The following is a 12,681-nucleotide window of genomic DNA, read 5'->3' as shown; positions in this document are numbered from 1 at the left end:
TCACATCGTTGTGCTGAGGGTGAGGAGTAGAGGGGTGGGTCCTGAAGATATGAAGATGGCAGCTTAGGAGGGAACAGGCCAGCCCTGAGGCTGGAGCCTGGGGCCCTCAGGAGCCTGACCCACTGGTTCCACTGCATTCCTGTCCTCCTGCCACACCCCGCCCCAGCCTGGCCTCCACTCTCCTCAGGAATGTCCCCTCACGGCCAACCCAGGCATCCTGGCCCCCAGCCACTTGACAGCAACAGGTAATGGTTCCATTTTCCTGAGGCCATCAACAGCCCAGGCACCGGGCAGGGAACTTGATCTCTTCCATGTCTTGTCCTGTGAGCTTCCTTCTCGGGCTGCAGAGGATGGGCCTGGGTGGGACAGCTGAGTTCACCCAGCCCCTCTGCTGCCCCCGCCATTCCAACCTTCTCCTCCCAGGTCTCCTTCTCCAGAAGCTCCCAGAATGCTTCTGCCATCTTCAGCCCCAGGGCCATATTCACTGAAGGAACTACACATTCACATTTCACAGATACTTCCTGAGCGCCTCCTCTAGACCAGGCTGGGCCCACTGCAGTGAGCAACACAAGCCAAAGAACTGCAGACACGTGTTGAAACAGACATGCCCTGAGATCAGACCTAACCCAGCCTGGAGCACAGGGGTGTTGGAAACAAGTGCTCAGTGTAGTCAGGAAAAACCAGCACTGAGACAGATTTCCCAGCAAGGCATCTTTACTTCAGAACGGTGCTACTTGCGCTGCTTGTAATCGCAAGAGCACCCCAAACAAAGGAGAGAAGGGCTTTTTAACCCTAACGCAGTTCCTGTTTCTGTGTCCTTTCCCCATTGACTGGGGATGGACTGCACAATCTGAGCTGATCCCAATTGGCTAAGGTTAAAACTTTCCCAAACAGGGTAGACTGGCGAAAAAGAAGAAAAAGAGGGAGAAGTTTATGACCAGGAAGTTGAGTCTTTGAAGAGCTTAGCTGTCCCAACAATTTCCTCTCTTCTATTTGATACTTCTTCCTCTTCAAAAAATTTTAACAGGATTTGGCTTCGTTGTTCTTCTTGATTATCCAGGAGCAAGAGCTTGTCCAAGTATGGAGGGAGAGAAGAGAGGGAGGCTTTAGTGAGGGCTGTTTCTATGAGCCTTTGAGTTAACCCACGAATACAAGGTATGATGCGGCAGCCCACAAGGATAAGTACACTTGTTACAATTGCAAGAGAGGTAAAGATTGAAGCCAGGAGTCCTTTCCATTTTCCAAACCACTTTTCCATGAGACCCATAAAAGGGTTATCTAGTCCAGAATTTTCGGCTAATTCATTTGCCAGGGTGGTAAGGCCTTGTAAAGCTTTTGTGATGGTCCCGTCGGCGGCTGTATTATTAGGGATAAAAGTACAACATTAGACTCAGATCATGACACAGACTCTGCCTTTTCCTGCCAATATCATGTCAAGGGCTAGTCTATTTTCCCAGGTCATCTGGCTGGTGGGGCCTAATTGTTCAGCTATTCCTTTGATGGCATCCCTGTATAACTGACGAATCGCTGCTCACTGTAGTATATATAATTTATCCAGTCTACATTTTTATTTATAGCAGACCACCAGAACAAAACAGACTTAAACCCAGCGGCTATTTGATTCCAAGCTTTAAATTCACTTGGTAGCTCCCGTGGGACCCTGCTACTGTCTATGTAAACATGGGGGTCAAAGGACCCACGAGGGGCTTCTCTTTTTCTTTGGGTTACTTGCTTCCTGTCTGGTTGATGAAATGCCAAGGTGAAAGGGATGGCCAACTGGATTACAGCAAAAGTGCTGCTCCAATTGCTTGGCAGTGTACCCAGTAACAGTCCTCCACAATACCACCATACATCTGCTCGGGGATAGACAAGGGCCGACTGATTGGTTAGCTCTTGAAAAGGTTTAGACTCCCATTAGATTTCCAAGGAATGTCAATTTGTCCCGTTGTGGGAGACACAAGGTGTAATTGGCATTGAGAGGTGGAAGTCAAATGGTCCTTGGGAGCTGACCCATAGGGCTCCTGATCTTTGGGAAACGTAGTGAAAGAGTGGCGCACGTCTTGTTTCCCCAGGCTGTGGTGTGCTGGAAGAGAGCTACCATACAGTCCATGCCCGGTTGGTTGGCCCATCCGAGTGGAAAGGGGACAATCTGGGTTTCTGGCCTGCCCGCTGCACAAGAGTAACAATCGCTTTTATTCAGGGTGCGAAAAGAATATTTAATCCATTCCAGCCAGGCATTTGCATCTTGATACCCGGTCTCAATGGCTAGGGTTTGCTTTAAGTCCGTGACTTCTACTATAGCTACTTTGGTTTTGTCATTGGGTAAGAGGTGAGGAATGGTTTGATTTGGTGGGCTTGGGGAGGGGGAGACGGTAGGAGGTGGAGAAGGGTGAACAAAACATATTTCAAAGAAGCCTATAGGGTCCCTTCCAGTAACATCGGCTCCTAAGCCATAGAAGCAACCTAGAGTGGAGTTAGGGTCGGTGGAGGTAGGGGTAGTAATAGAGGTAAGTACTGGGTTGCACTGGTTGGATTGGCAATTATAGGGGTAAAGGCTGCTTCCTTCGGGTTTTATTAGTTTTTTTGCACACTAGGCAACTATCCACCACCTGACTAGCGAGAGTAGAGATTCCTATATACCCATAGGCTTTGAGGACTGTGTCACACATAGCTTGGGGACCCCAGTGAGTTTCTTGATAAAGCTGTGATAACATTTCCCTCATAAGAGGTTTAGACAGCATTTCCCTCCCGTCTGGTAATACCCACCTTCCCTCTGAGCTTTCCTTAGCTCCTATTCTTTTTAACTTTTCTTGGTCCGCGTTGGAGAAGATGGGGATTGCGACTGGAGGGGAAGGCAAGGGGTCAGATGGAAAATCGGTGCCTCTCAGGAAGAGGCAGCTTGCTTGGCTACTTGATCTGTGAGGTTATTTCCCCGGTTTTCAAAAGATGGGTTTTTCTGGTGTCCTGGGACATGGACCACCACTATTTCTTCTGGCAGTTGAAGATTTTCTAGTACTTGCATAATCAATTCTTTATAGACAAGGTCCTGGCCCTTACTATTAATGAGGCCTCGTTCAGTCCAGATCTTTCCAAAGGTAGGGACTACTCCAAAATACTTGGAGTCAGTGTAAATAGTTCCTTCCTGATTTTGCAGAGATTTTAAGGCCTGATTTAATGCAAAGAGTTCACATGTTTGAGTGAACCAGTTATTGGGCCGTCTCCCTGACTCTACCTCCATGAGGGTTTCCCTGTCAACTACAGAGTACCCGTTATGCCTCCTTCCTTCAATTACCCGAGAGGAGCCATCTATAAAGAGGTAACGCCCAGTTTGGAACAGGGTCTTGCTTAGATCCAGTCTGACTCTAGTCTGATAACTGATCAGATCTAAACATTTATGCTCAGGTTCCTCCCGGTTCGATTTCCTGTTAGGAAAACATCGGAGTTGAGCGAACTACCAGTGGTCAGTGTGAAATCATCCCTCTCTAATAAGATAGCCTCAATTTTTTGGGGGGGTGGGTGGAGGATGGAGTCTTGTTCTGTTGCCCAGGCTGAAGTGCAGTGGCTGATCTCGGCTCACTGCAACCTCCGCCTCCGGGGTTCAAGCAATTCTCCTGCCTCAGCCTCCCAAGTAGCTGGGATTACAGGCATGCGCCACCATGCCTGGCTAATTTTTTGTATTTTTAGTAGAGAGGGGGTTTCACCATGCTGGGCACTCTGGTCTCAAACTCCTGACCTTGTGATCTGCCCACCTCAGCCTCCCAAAGTGCTGGAATTACAGGCGTGAGCCACCACACCCACCCGATAGCCTCATATTTTAAAATCCTTGAGTCAGTGAGCTATCTTCCTGCCTTCTGATTAAGAATGGTTCTAACGTGATGAAGGGTACATACAATGAGGCTTCCCCCAAAGGTTATTTTCCTGCTTGCTTCCGTTAGCAAAGCAGTTGCTGCTACAGACTGGGCACATTCGGGCCATCGGTGGGTTACTGGGTCAAGAACTTTTGACAGGAAGGCTATGGGCTGCCAGTGGCCTCTGTGTCTTTGGGTGAGTACCCCTAAAGCCAACCCCTTGTTTACACTGATGAAAAGGTGGAATGGCTAAGGAGGGCAAAGCTATAACGGGGGCAGTTACAAGTAGGTGTTTTAACTCTTCTACTTGTTGGACTTCTGATAGGGTCCAAAGAAGGGGGTCTGGTCCTTCTTGGGCAAGTTTTTGATGTAGAGATTTTGTTTTTCAGGCATAAGAGTCAATCCATAGACGACAGTATCCAACTAATCCCAAGAATTTTCTAAGTTTCTGCTTTGTTTCAGGCAAAGGTAGAGATGTGACACCTTCAATTCGTTCAGGTACTATTTTCCGTTTGCCTTTACTGATTAGGTGTCCTAGATATTTTACCTCAGGTTCTACAAACTGAATTTTACTCCTTGAGACCCGTAACCCTTGTTCCCTTAGGAAATTCAGGAAGTTAATTGAAACTGTGGTTATGTGGTCCTTGCTATTTCCTGAAATGAACAGGTCATCTGCCTGTTCGAGTAGGCATATGGATGAAGGAAGGGAAAAGTTTTCTAGGACTTGTTCTAAAATTTGACCGAATAGATTTGGGGAGTCTGTAAACCCCTGGGGTAGGACTGTCCACTGGTACTGCTGTTTTCGACCTAAGTGAGGGTCCTCCCACTCAAAAGCAAACATGTCCCGGCTGTCTTCCGCTAAAGGGCAAGCCCAAAAGCCATCTTTCTTTTTTTATTTTTTATTTTATTTATTTATTTTTTGAGACAGAGCCTGGCTCTGTTGCCAGGCTGGAGTGCAGTGGCACGATCTCGGCTCACTGCAACCTCAGCTTCCTGGGTTCAAGCAACTCTCCTGCCTCAGCCTCCTGAGTAGCTGGGATTATAGGCGCATGCTGCCACGCCCGGCTAGTGCGTGTGTGTGTGTGTGTGTGTGTGTGTGTGTGTGTGTGTGTATATTTTAGTAGAGACGGGGTTTCACCGTGTTGCCCAGGCTGGTTGCAAACTCCTGAGCTCGGGCAATCTGCCCGCCTCAGCCTCCCAAAGTGCTAGGATTACAGGTGTGAGCCACCGTGCCCAGCTGGCATCTTTCAAATCTATCATTGTGAACCACTGGTGATCGTATGGGATTTTGCTGATAATAGTGTAAGGGTTGGGAACAACAGGGTAGTTAGTTTGAGCTGTTTGATTAACAACCCAGAGGTCTTCTACTAGCCGGTATGACCCATCTGACTTTCTTACAGGCAATATTAGAGTGTTATAAGGGGACATACAGGGTTCAAGGAGTCCGTCATGGACGAGGCCCTCAATTATAGGTTTTAGAGCCATTCTAGCTTCTAAGGGAATAGGGTATCGTTTTCTCCTTACCACTTCCCTGGGAATTTTTTTTTAATAAATAAATAAATAAATCAATAAATCTGACGGTGGAACCCAAATCAGAGTTAATCACTTTCTTTTTTTTTTTTTGAGACGGAGTCTTGCTCTGTCTCTCAGGCTGGAGTGCAATGGCGTGATCTCAGCTCACTGCAAGCTCCACCTGCCAGGTTCACGCTATTTTCCTGCCTAAGCCTCCTGAGCAGCTGGCACTACAGGTGCCCGCCACCACGCCCGGCTAATTTTTTGTATTTTTTTAGTAGAAACAGGGTTTCACCATGTTAGCCAGGATGGTCTCGATCTCCCGACCTCATGATCCACCCACCTCGGCCTCCCAAAGTGCTGGGATTACAGGCTTGAGCCACCGTGCCCGGCCTTTGGGCCTCTCTTAATTAAAAGTTCCTCTATGGAGCAGTCTTGCCAATTTTCTATCTTTGGTAATTTCTTTCTAATGTCCGGCTGACTGTTGGTGATAAAATAGAGCTTTAACATCCCTTGTCCAAGTGGGTCCTCTATGTCTAAGCCTGAATATTTTCTTATTTGCTCCTTAAGTCTCTTTAAAAATTCCATGGGCCCTTCATCTTTTTCCTGGTGTACATTAAATGCTCGAGAAATATTTTGGGTTTGAGGCACCAATTCCCGAATCCCTTTAATTATCATATCCCTGAGGTCTTTCATGTTTTCTCAGTGGGCTGCATTGTTCCTGTTCCACTGAGGGTCCTGGGCTGGGAATTTCTGCTCTGCTGCAGGGACGTTTTGACCAAGAGGGTGTTCACATTCCCAGACTATCATAGCAGCCCTGAGGATCATGGTTCTTTCCTACCCTGAGAAGAGAATACCTAAGATGGACATTAATTCAGCCCAAGTATACAATTGCGGCCCTAAAAATTGTTCAATTTGATGTGTGACTCCAAAATGATCATCTGATAATGGTTTGAGTTCCTTTTTCAGATTTCTAACCTCTGAACTAGTTAAGGGGGCATTTACGAAACCAATACCCCCTCCTCCCAGTGGTACTTAAGGGAAAAGGGGTTGGGGCAGACCCCTTTGAGGAAGAGGGAAAAGGAAAGTTCTGAATATCCCTCCGGCATTGTTCCATCTCGTGCTGGAGTTTTCCTGAGGCAAGGACATGTTCGGGTGGCTGCTCAATGGGGATGTGGGGCCACAAGGCCCACGGGGCAGGGTTATGTGGGGGAGGGACTGAGTGATTAGCCTGGAGTGGGGTAGGCGGGGGAAGATGGTCTAGGGGATCCTATACATTGGCATCTTTAGATGTAGAATCTGACTTAACTGGGTTGTCCTAGGGGGGTACTGAGTTTGGTTTCTCTTTTACGTCATCCTTTAAGGGAAAGGGAAGGACATGTTCCTGTCTCCAACACAGAGCATAATCTATTTCCTCTTGAGAGACTGGACTTTTTTCATTAACATACTGGATTAAGAGTTGGCATATCCAATCCTCGTCCGATCCAAACTTTGGCCAAAAGACTGAGGGTCTGAGGATAGGTTCTTTGGTCCAAATAAAACGGCAATATTTTATCATTCACTGTCTTTCCTTGTGTTACATGGTTCTTTCATTATACCTCCAGTACTCTAACATAAGGCCCAGAGGACTGTCAGGGGGAATTTTATTGTCTGCTTGGCCTTTTGTACTCCCTGTCTTACTTGGGGTATTTCCCATTCTGGAGGTTGGTGCCCATTTCCTAGGGGCTTAACCTCTCCCTTTTCCCATTGGAGGTTTTTTGCACTCATATGAATAATCGCTTCGTACTTTTTGGCCGCTTCCCTCGTGGGAATTTCAGGCCCCTCTTAGCATTAGCGGGTCGGTATAATCCCCGACTGGAAAACTGCCCTAAGCCTTATGAGGTGACCATGGAACCAAGTCTGGACTCCACACTCGATTCGTGTCCACTGACATGTCTCAGCCATGCACTTTCAACCTCCAAGTGACCCCAACCACCAAGGAAATACTTTGTCGCCCCAGTAGCAACTTTTCTTACCTTGGTCTGTGCACAGAGTTACCCACTTGCCTGGGAATTTTAAGGCTCCTTCCTGCCCACGTTGCTGAAAGTCCGGATTTATTCCTCACTTTGGGCGGACCCGATCCTCCGCTCCTTGGGCCACTGCAACAAGGCAGTGGGACGTGTCTCACGAGGAAAAGTAATCGCTACCCCTCCCAAAGGAGAATGGGATCCCAGAAGACCCCTAAATTTGTTGAAAACAAGTGCTCAGTGTAGTCAAGAAAAACCAGCACTGAGACAGAAGACTTCCCAGCAAGGCATCTTTACTTCTGCAGAAGGGTGCTGCTTGCGCTGGTTGCAATCGCAAGAGCACCCGCCAACAAAGGAGGGAAGTGGTTTTTAACCCTAACGCAGTAACGCAGTTCCTGTTTCTGTGTCCTTTCCCCATTGGCTGGGGGGTTGGACCGCGCAATCTGAGCTGATCCCGATTGGCTAAGGTTTAAACTTCCCCAAATAGGGTAGACGTGCGACAAAGAAGAAAAAGCGGGAGTAGAATCTGTTTACAGCTTATGACCAGGAAATTGAGTCTTTGAAGAGGAACTTAGCTGTCCCAACAGAGGCATCCGAGAGGCCTGGAGGAGGTGATGCTGGACAGTAGGAATTGCCTGGTCCGACGCCCTGGCTGCCAGGGGCGCGCATCTTTGGGTCTTCCCTGCTAGAAGGTGAACTGAGTGTGTCCCTGGCGCTCTGGCAAAAGCCATGGAATGGGCCCACAGTGAGAATTCCAGCTTCGCCTCTTACTAGCTGGATAACCTAGGGAGCCGCGAGACCTCCCTGGGCCTCAGGCCCCGGTACAGTGGAGCCAACGGGAGAAACGGCCTCACGGGATTGATGCGGGGATTGAGCGGGGCACGGGCGGCGGACAAACGCGGGTCATTATACTCATCTCCCCCAGAGCATGCGTCACAGCGCCACCCGCTTCCTCGCTCCGCGCCCGGCCTAGACCCTCCGACCCCGCCCCTGCGCGGGCCACAAGCAGGAATGCGAGCAGGCCGGGGGCGCGCGGGCCGCAGCCGCATTTCCGGGCCGGCGGGAGCGGGCGGCGGGGGAGGGGCGGTCGGGGCCTGCGCCGGCCGCCGTGTGACGCGCCCCCTCATTTGCATGCGGAGCGCCCATTGGCCACGGCGGCCGCCGGGACAGGAGGCGGGTCCCCTCCCCCTCCCGCCGCAGCGGCGGCAGCAGCTGGGCTCGGTGTAAACAAGTCCAGGCGCCTGCGAACCCGGGCCCGGGGGGGACGGCGCCCGCCAGGAGCGCCCCCCACTCCCAGGCCAGCCCATCCCGGCGGACCGGGCCCCGCGCGCCCAGGCGAGGTGAGGCCCGCGCCGTCAGGGCTGCGTGTCGCCCCGCGCCCCTGCCCAGCCCGCGAGGACTGCCCCCTCCCCCGGCGCCCGCCCCCACCCCCGCGCCCCAGGTGAGCCCCGGGGTCCAGGTAAGGCTCCGCGATGCAGGTAAGAGCCCCTGAGCCTAGAGGAGGCCTTGACGCCCGCAGGTGAGAGCCCCTCCCCTCCTAGGTGACCCTCCACCTTCACGGGGAGGCCTCCTACCTCTTCCAGGTGGAGGACCCTCTCCCCGATGAACCTCCTAAACCACCAGTGAACCCCACTGCTCTCCAGATGAGGTCGCAAGGACCAACCAGTGCCTACCCGCCCATGCTCCCCCGAAACTGGGAACTGACAGCCCAGCCCCTCCAAAGCCCCTTCCTCCAGCTTCAGCTGCCAGGTCAGCAAGGGTGAGGCCGGAAGCAGGCGGGTGACTCACCGTGGGCACCTCCGAGCCTCAGTTTCCCCATTGATGCAACCTGAGGCCTCCTCACTGAGTCAAAACCGAGACGCCTCTGGTCCCCGGAGAGGCTGCTGGCTCTGGGGAAAGGAGAGAGCAGCCGAGTGTGACAGAGCGAGTCCCCACGGCTCTGGGAGTGCCTCGCATGTGTGTGGCCCAGGTCCTGACAGCCCACCTACTCCCTCCCTGGCAGGCACTGGGCTCCCTCTGCTCCCCGTGGGCCGCTCCCCGCGTGGGGCCACTGCCCCCGGCCCCCGCCATGGTGCGGATTTCAAAGCCCAAGACGTTTCAGGCCTACTTGGATGATTGTCACCGGAGGTATAGCTGTGCCCACTGCCGCGCTCACCTGGCCAACCACGACGACCTCATCTCCAAGGTAACCAACCAGGCCACAGTGGGGCTGGAACCTATAGGGGCTGCCTGGCAGCTCCCCACCGGCAGCCCTGACCCCCTCCTCTCTTCCCACCCTCCCACCCTTTAGTCCTTCCAGGGCAGTCAGGGGCGTGCCTACCTCTTCAACTCAGTGTGAGTATCTGGCCTCCCTTCTTGCTTTCCCTGACCTCTGTTGTGACCTGTGACCCCTGGCATCCTGCTGAGACTCCCAGAGTTCCCCGGTGCAGGCAGGAAATTGTGAGCATCATTTCTTGGATGCTGAGGACAGACACAGTGCTTGGGGGGGCGGGCCCTGTGATGGCAGGACCCTCCCTGGGACTGCCCCATGTCCCCACAGGGTGAACGTGGGCTGCGGGCCAGCCGAGGAGCGGGTGCTGCTGACCGGCCTCCATGCTGTCGCCGACATCCACTGCGAGAACTGCAAGACCACTTTGGGCTGGAAATATGTGAGTCACCCACCTCTGACCCCAGGCTAGCCTTTGACCTGACCTTCCAACACCTCCTCCTGACAAGCTGTCACCCTATAGCCTTTCAGATTGCATAGGCCGAGCTCACACAAGTCAGCATCCCTGACCACATTCTCTTTATCTTGCACCTTGCAAGGGGTGTAGAACTTTTCTCTTAACCCATCCCTTCTCTCCCAGGCACTTGGATCCCCATTTGAGAGTTAGGATATAATCAGAGTCACCATTTATGGAATGTTTATGTGCCTTGCACTGTTGTGTGCCTGGCGTCTATTATCTCATTCAATCATTGCAGTGATCCTCTAGGTAGAAGCTATTATTATCTCTACAGAAGAAGACAGGGAGGCCCAGAGATGTTAGGTAACTTGCCTAAGATCATACAACTGGTAAGTAACAGAATAGGGACCAGAATCTGAGTTGGTTGGTTGGTTTTTTTTTCACTCCAAACCCTTGGTCACCAGCTTATATTGCCATTCAGAGTATCAGAAAAATTGCCCAGACTCTGCAACAACATGGAGCTTGGGTTCACCAGCCTCCCTTTCCATAGTCCTCATTGCCACTGCTGCTGTCCAGGGTCTGATTTCACTACCCTGAGTCTCATTTCCTTATCTCTCAGTGGAAGATAAAGCCACTGCCTAGCACCCAGGATTGTTACAGGGATCAGATTAGATGCTCAGGAAGATGCTCTTGGGACACTGCAAGGGACAGGATTCTTCAGGCGTCGCTTGGAACTGTGGTGCCTCTGTGAGGTGGATGTCCCAGGCAGAGCTAGCCAGCCAGCCCTCACCTGAGCTCGCTGCTGACCCTGCCACAGATTGGCTGTGTGTCTCTGGACAGGTGGCTTGGCCACTCTGGACCTCTACCAAATAAAGAGCTGGCCGGCCAGGCACAGTGGCTCACACCTGTAATCCCAGCACTTTGGGAGGCCGAGGCGGGTGGATCACAAGGTCAGGAGATTGAGACCATCCTGGCTAACACAGTGAAACCCCATCTCTACCAAAAATACAAAAAAAAAAAAAAAAAAAAAAATCAGCTGGGTGTGGTGGCGGGCGCCTCTAGTCCCAGCTACTCGTGAGGCTGAGGCAGGAGAATTGCGTGAACCCAGGAGGCAGAGCTTGCAGTGAGCGGAGATCGCACCACTGCACTCCAGCCTGGGTGACAGAGCGAGACTCCGTTTCAAAAATAATAATAATAATAATAATTAAATAAAGAGCTGGCCTAGACAAGAGGTCAAAAACTCAAGTGCCAGGCTGGGTGTGGTGGCTCATGCCTATAATCCCAGCACTTTTGGGAGTCTGAGGCAGGTGGATCATCTGAGGTCAGGAGTTTGAGAACAGCCTGACTAACATGGTGAAACCCCATCTCTACTAAAAATACAAAAATTAGCTCGGCGTGGTGGTGGGCACCTGTAATCCCAGCTACTCAGGGGGCCAAGGCAGCAGAATCACTTGAACCCGGGAAGCAGAGGTTGCAGTGAGCCGATATCGCGCCGTTGCACTTCCAGCCTGGGCGACAGAGCAAGACTCCCTCTCAAAACCAAACAAAAAAACCAAGTGCCTGCAAGGCCAAGCAGATACTGTAGATGTGTAAAGGGTAGCATAGATTGGCGGGGTTGGGAGTTGGGGGCAGGCTGGGCAAACTGGAGTGAGCAAGGCCTACTTATATTTTAATACTTTAAAGTTATTTTTATTAAACTGTCTGCTGTCCAAACATAATACATGTTGTAGGCCAAAATGGCCATGAAGCTACCAGTTTGCAAACCCTGAACTGTGAAATCTTTTAGCCACTTCCCTATCTTCTCTGTTGGAGCCATCATTAGTACTTAAAAAAGTACCTTTGAGTCAGGGAGTTCTATTCTACTCTGTGTTTGTGAGAAATACGGCCCTGCCCCTCTGGGCCACAGTTTCCTCATATGTAAAATGGGGCCACTCATGTCCACTTCCCAACCCCAGTGCCTTGTGATGAGACTGTTGCTCCGGGGATGACGGTCCCGCCCCTCCTTTCAGGAACAGGCCTTTGAGAGCAGCCAGAAGTACAAAGAGGGGAAGTACATCATTGAACTCAACCACATGATCAAAGACAACGGCTGGGACTGACCCCCGCTCCCCCGACGCATGTGGCTCCAGCCCGGCCTGGCCGCCAGGGAGCGCCACCGGCTTCCCGCCGCCCGAAGGGAGCTCTGGACCCTCAGAGCCCCTGCAGAGGACGGATCTAGCTCCTGTATATATATTTTATTGCATGCACTGTGACCTTGGGGGGAGAACAGAAGGGGGACGACGCCCCCGCACCTCCTGCGATCTGGCTGGCTTGGATCTCGTTTTTAACCCGTTCCTGCCCCACTTGCCCTGTAGTTATGGCCTGTGTTCTGCTCTCCTGGCCCCAGTGCACCGTCTGCTCTGTGAACTCCTCCCACCAGGCCCTTCTTACCCCACGCGTGTCTGTCCCCCTCGTTCTGTAGCGTTTGTACATAATAAAACAATGGAGTGGAGACAGCTCAGGCTCGCGTGTAATCCGGGAAGGGGGAGCTCAAGCGGAGATTTCCGCCCCTATAGACCTGTGCGGTTCTGAGCCCCGGCGGGGCATGGGGTAGGCACAGCCGTCCAAGCTGGGTCTCCGGGAACCGGGACGGTTTCACGGCTGGCGGAGGTC

General features: G+C 51.8%; 1 protein-coding gene across 4 annotated transcripts; it reads left to right on the top strand.

Annotated features, from left to right (window-relative positions):
* The first annotated feature begins 8,534 nt into the window (after nucleotides 1-8,534).
* Nucleotides 8,535-12,524, top strand: YPEL3 (yippee like 3). Of its 4 annotated transcripts, none has more exons than XM_004057480.4 (5): nucleotides 8,535-8,706; nucleotides 9,369-9,551; nucleotides 9,657-9,700; nucleotides 9,906-10,014; nucleotides 12,039-12,524. In XM_004057480.4, the coding sequence occupies exons 2-5, from the start codon at nucleotides 9,435-9,437 to the stop codon at nucleotides 12,126-12,128; spliced, it is 360 nt and encodes a 119-aa protein (XP_004057528.1). In that variant the 5' UTR covers nucleotides 8,535-8,706; nucleotides 9,369-9,434; the 3' UTR covers nucleotides 12,129-12,524. The 4 variants fall into 4 exon arrangements, 3 of the variants coding, with proteins under 3 accessions (XP_004057528.1, XP_018867273.2, XP_063555681.1); XR_002003080.3 differs by lacking the exon at nucleotides 8,535-8,706 and adding an exon at nucleotides 10,328-10,418 and having other exon boundaries at nucleotides 8,729-9,551; nucleotides 12,039-12,186; XM_063699611.1 differs by lacking the exon at nucleotides 8,535-8,706 and adding an exon at nucleotides 8,753-9,115.
* The last annotated feature ends 157 nt before the right edge of the window (nucleotides 12,525-12,681 follow it).

The sequence above is a fragment of the Gorilla gorilla genome, chromosome 18 (genome assembly GCF_029281585.2).
Source record: "Gorilla gorilla gorilla isolate KB3781 chromosome 18, NHGRI_mGorGor1-v2.1_pri, whole genome shotgun sequence".
NCBI classification, from domain to species: domain Eukaryota; kingdom Metazoa; phylum Chordata; class Mammalia; order Primates; family Hominidae; genus Gorilla; species Gorilla gorilla.
Note: the sequence above shows the minus strand (reverse complement) of the source record. Positions and strands in the feature narration are given on the sequence as shown.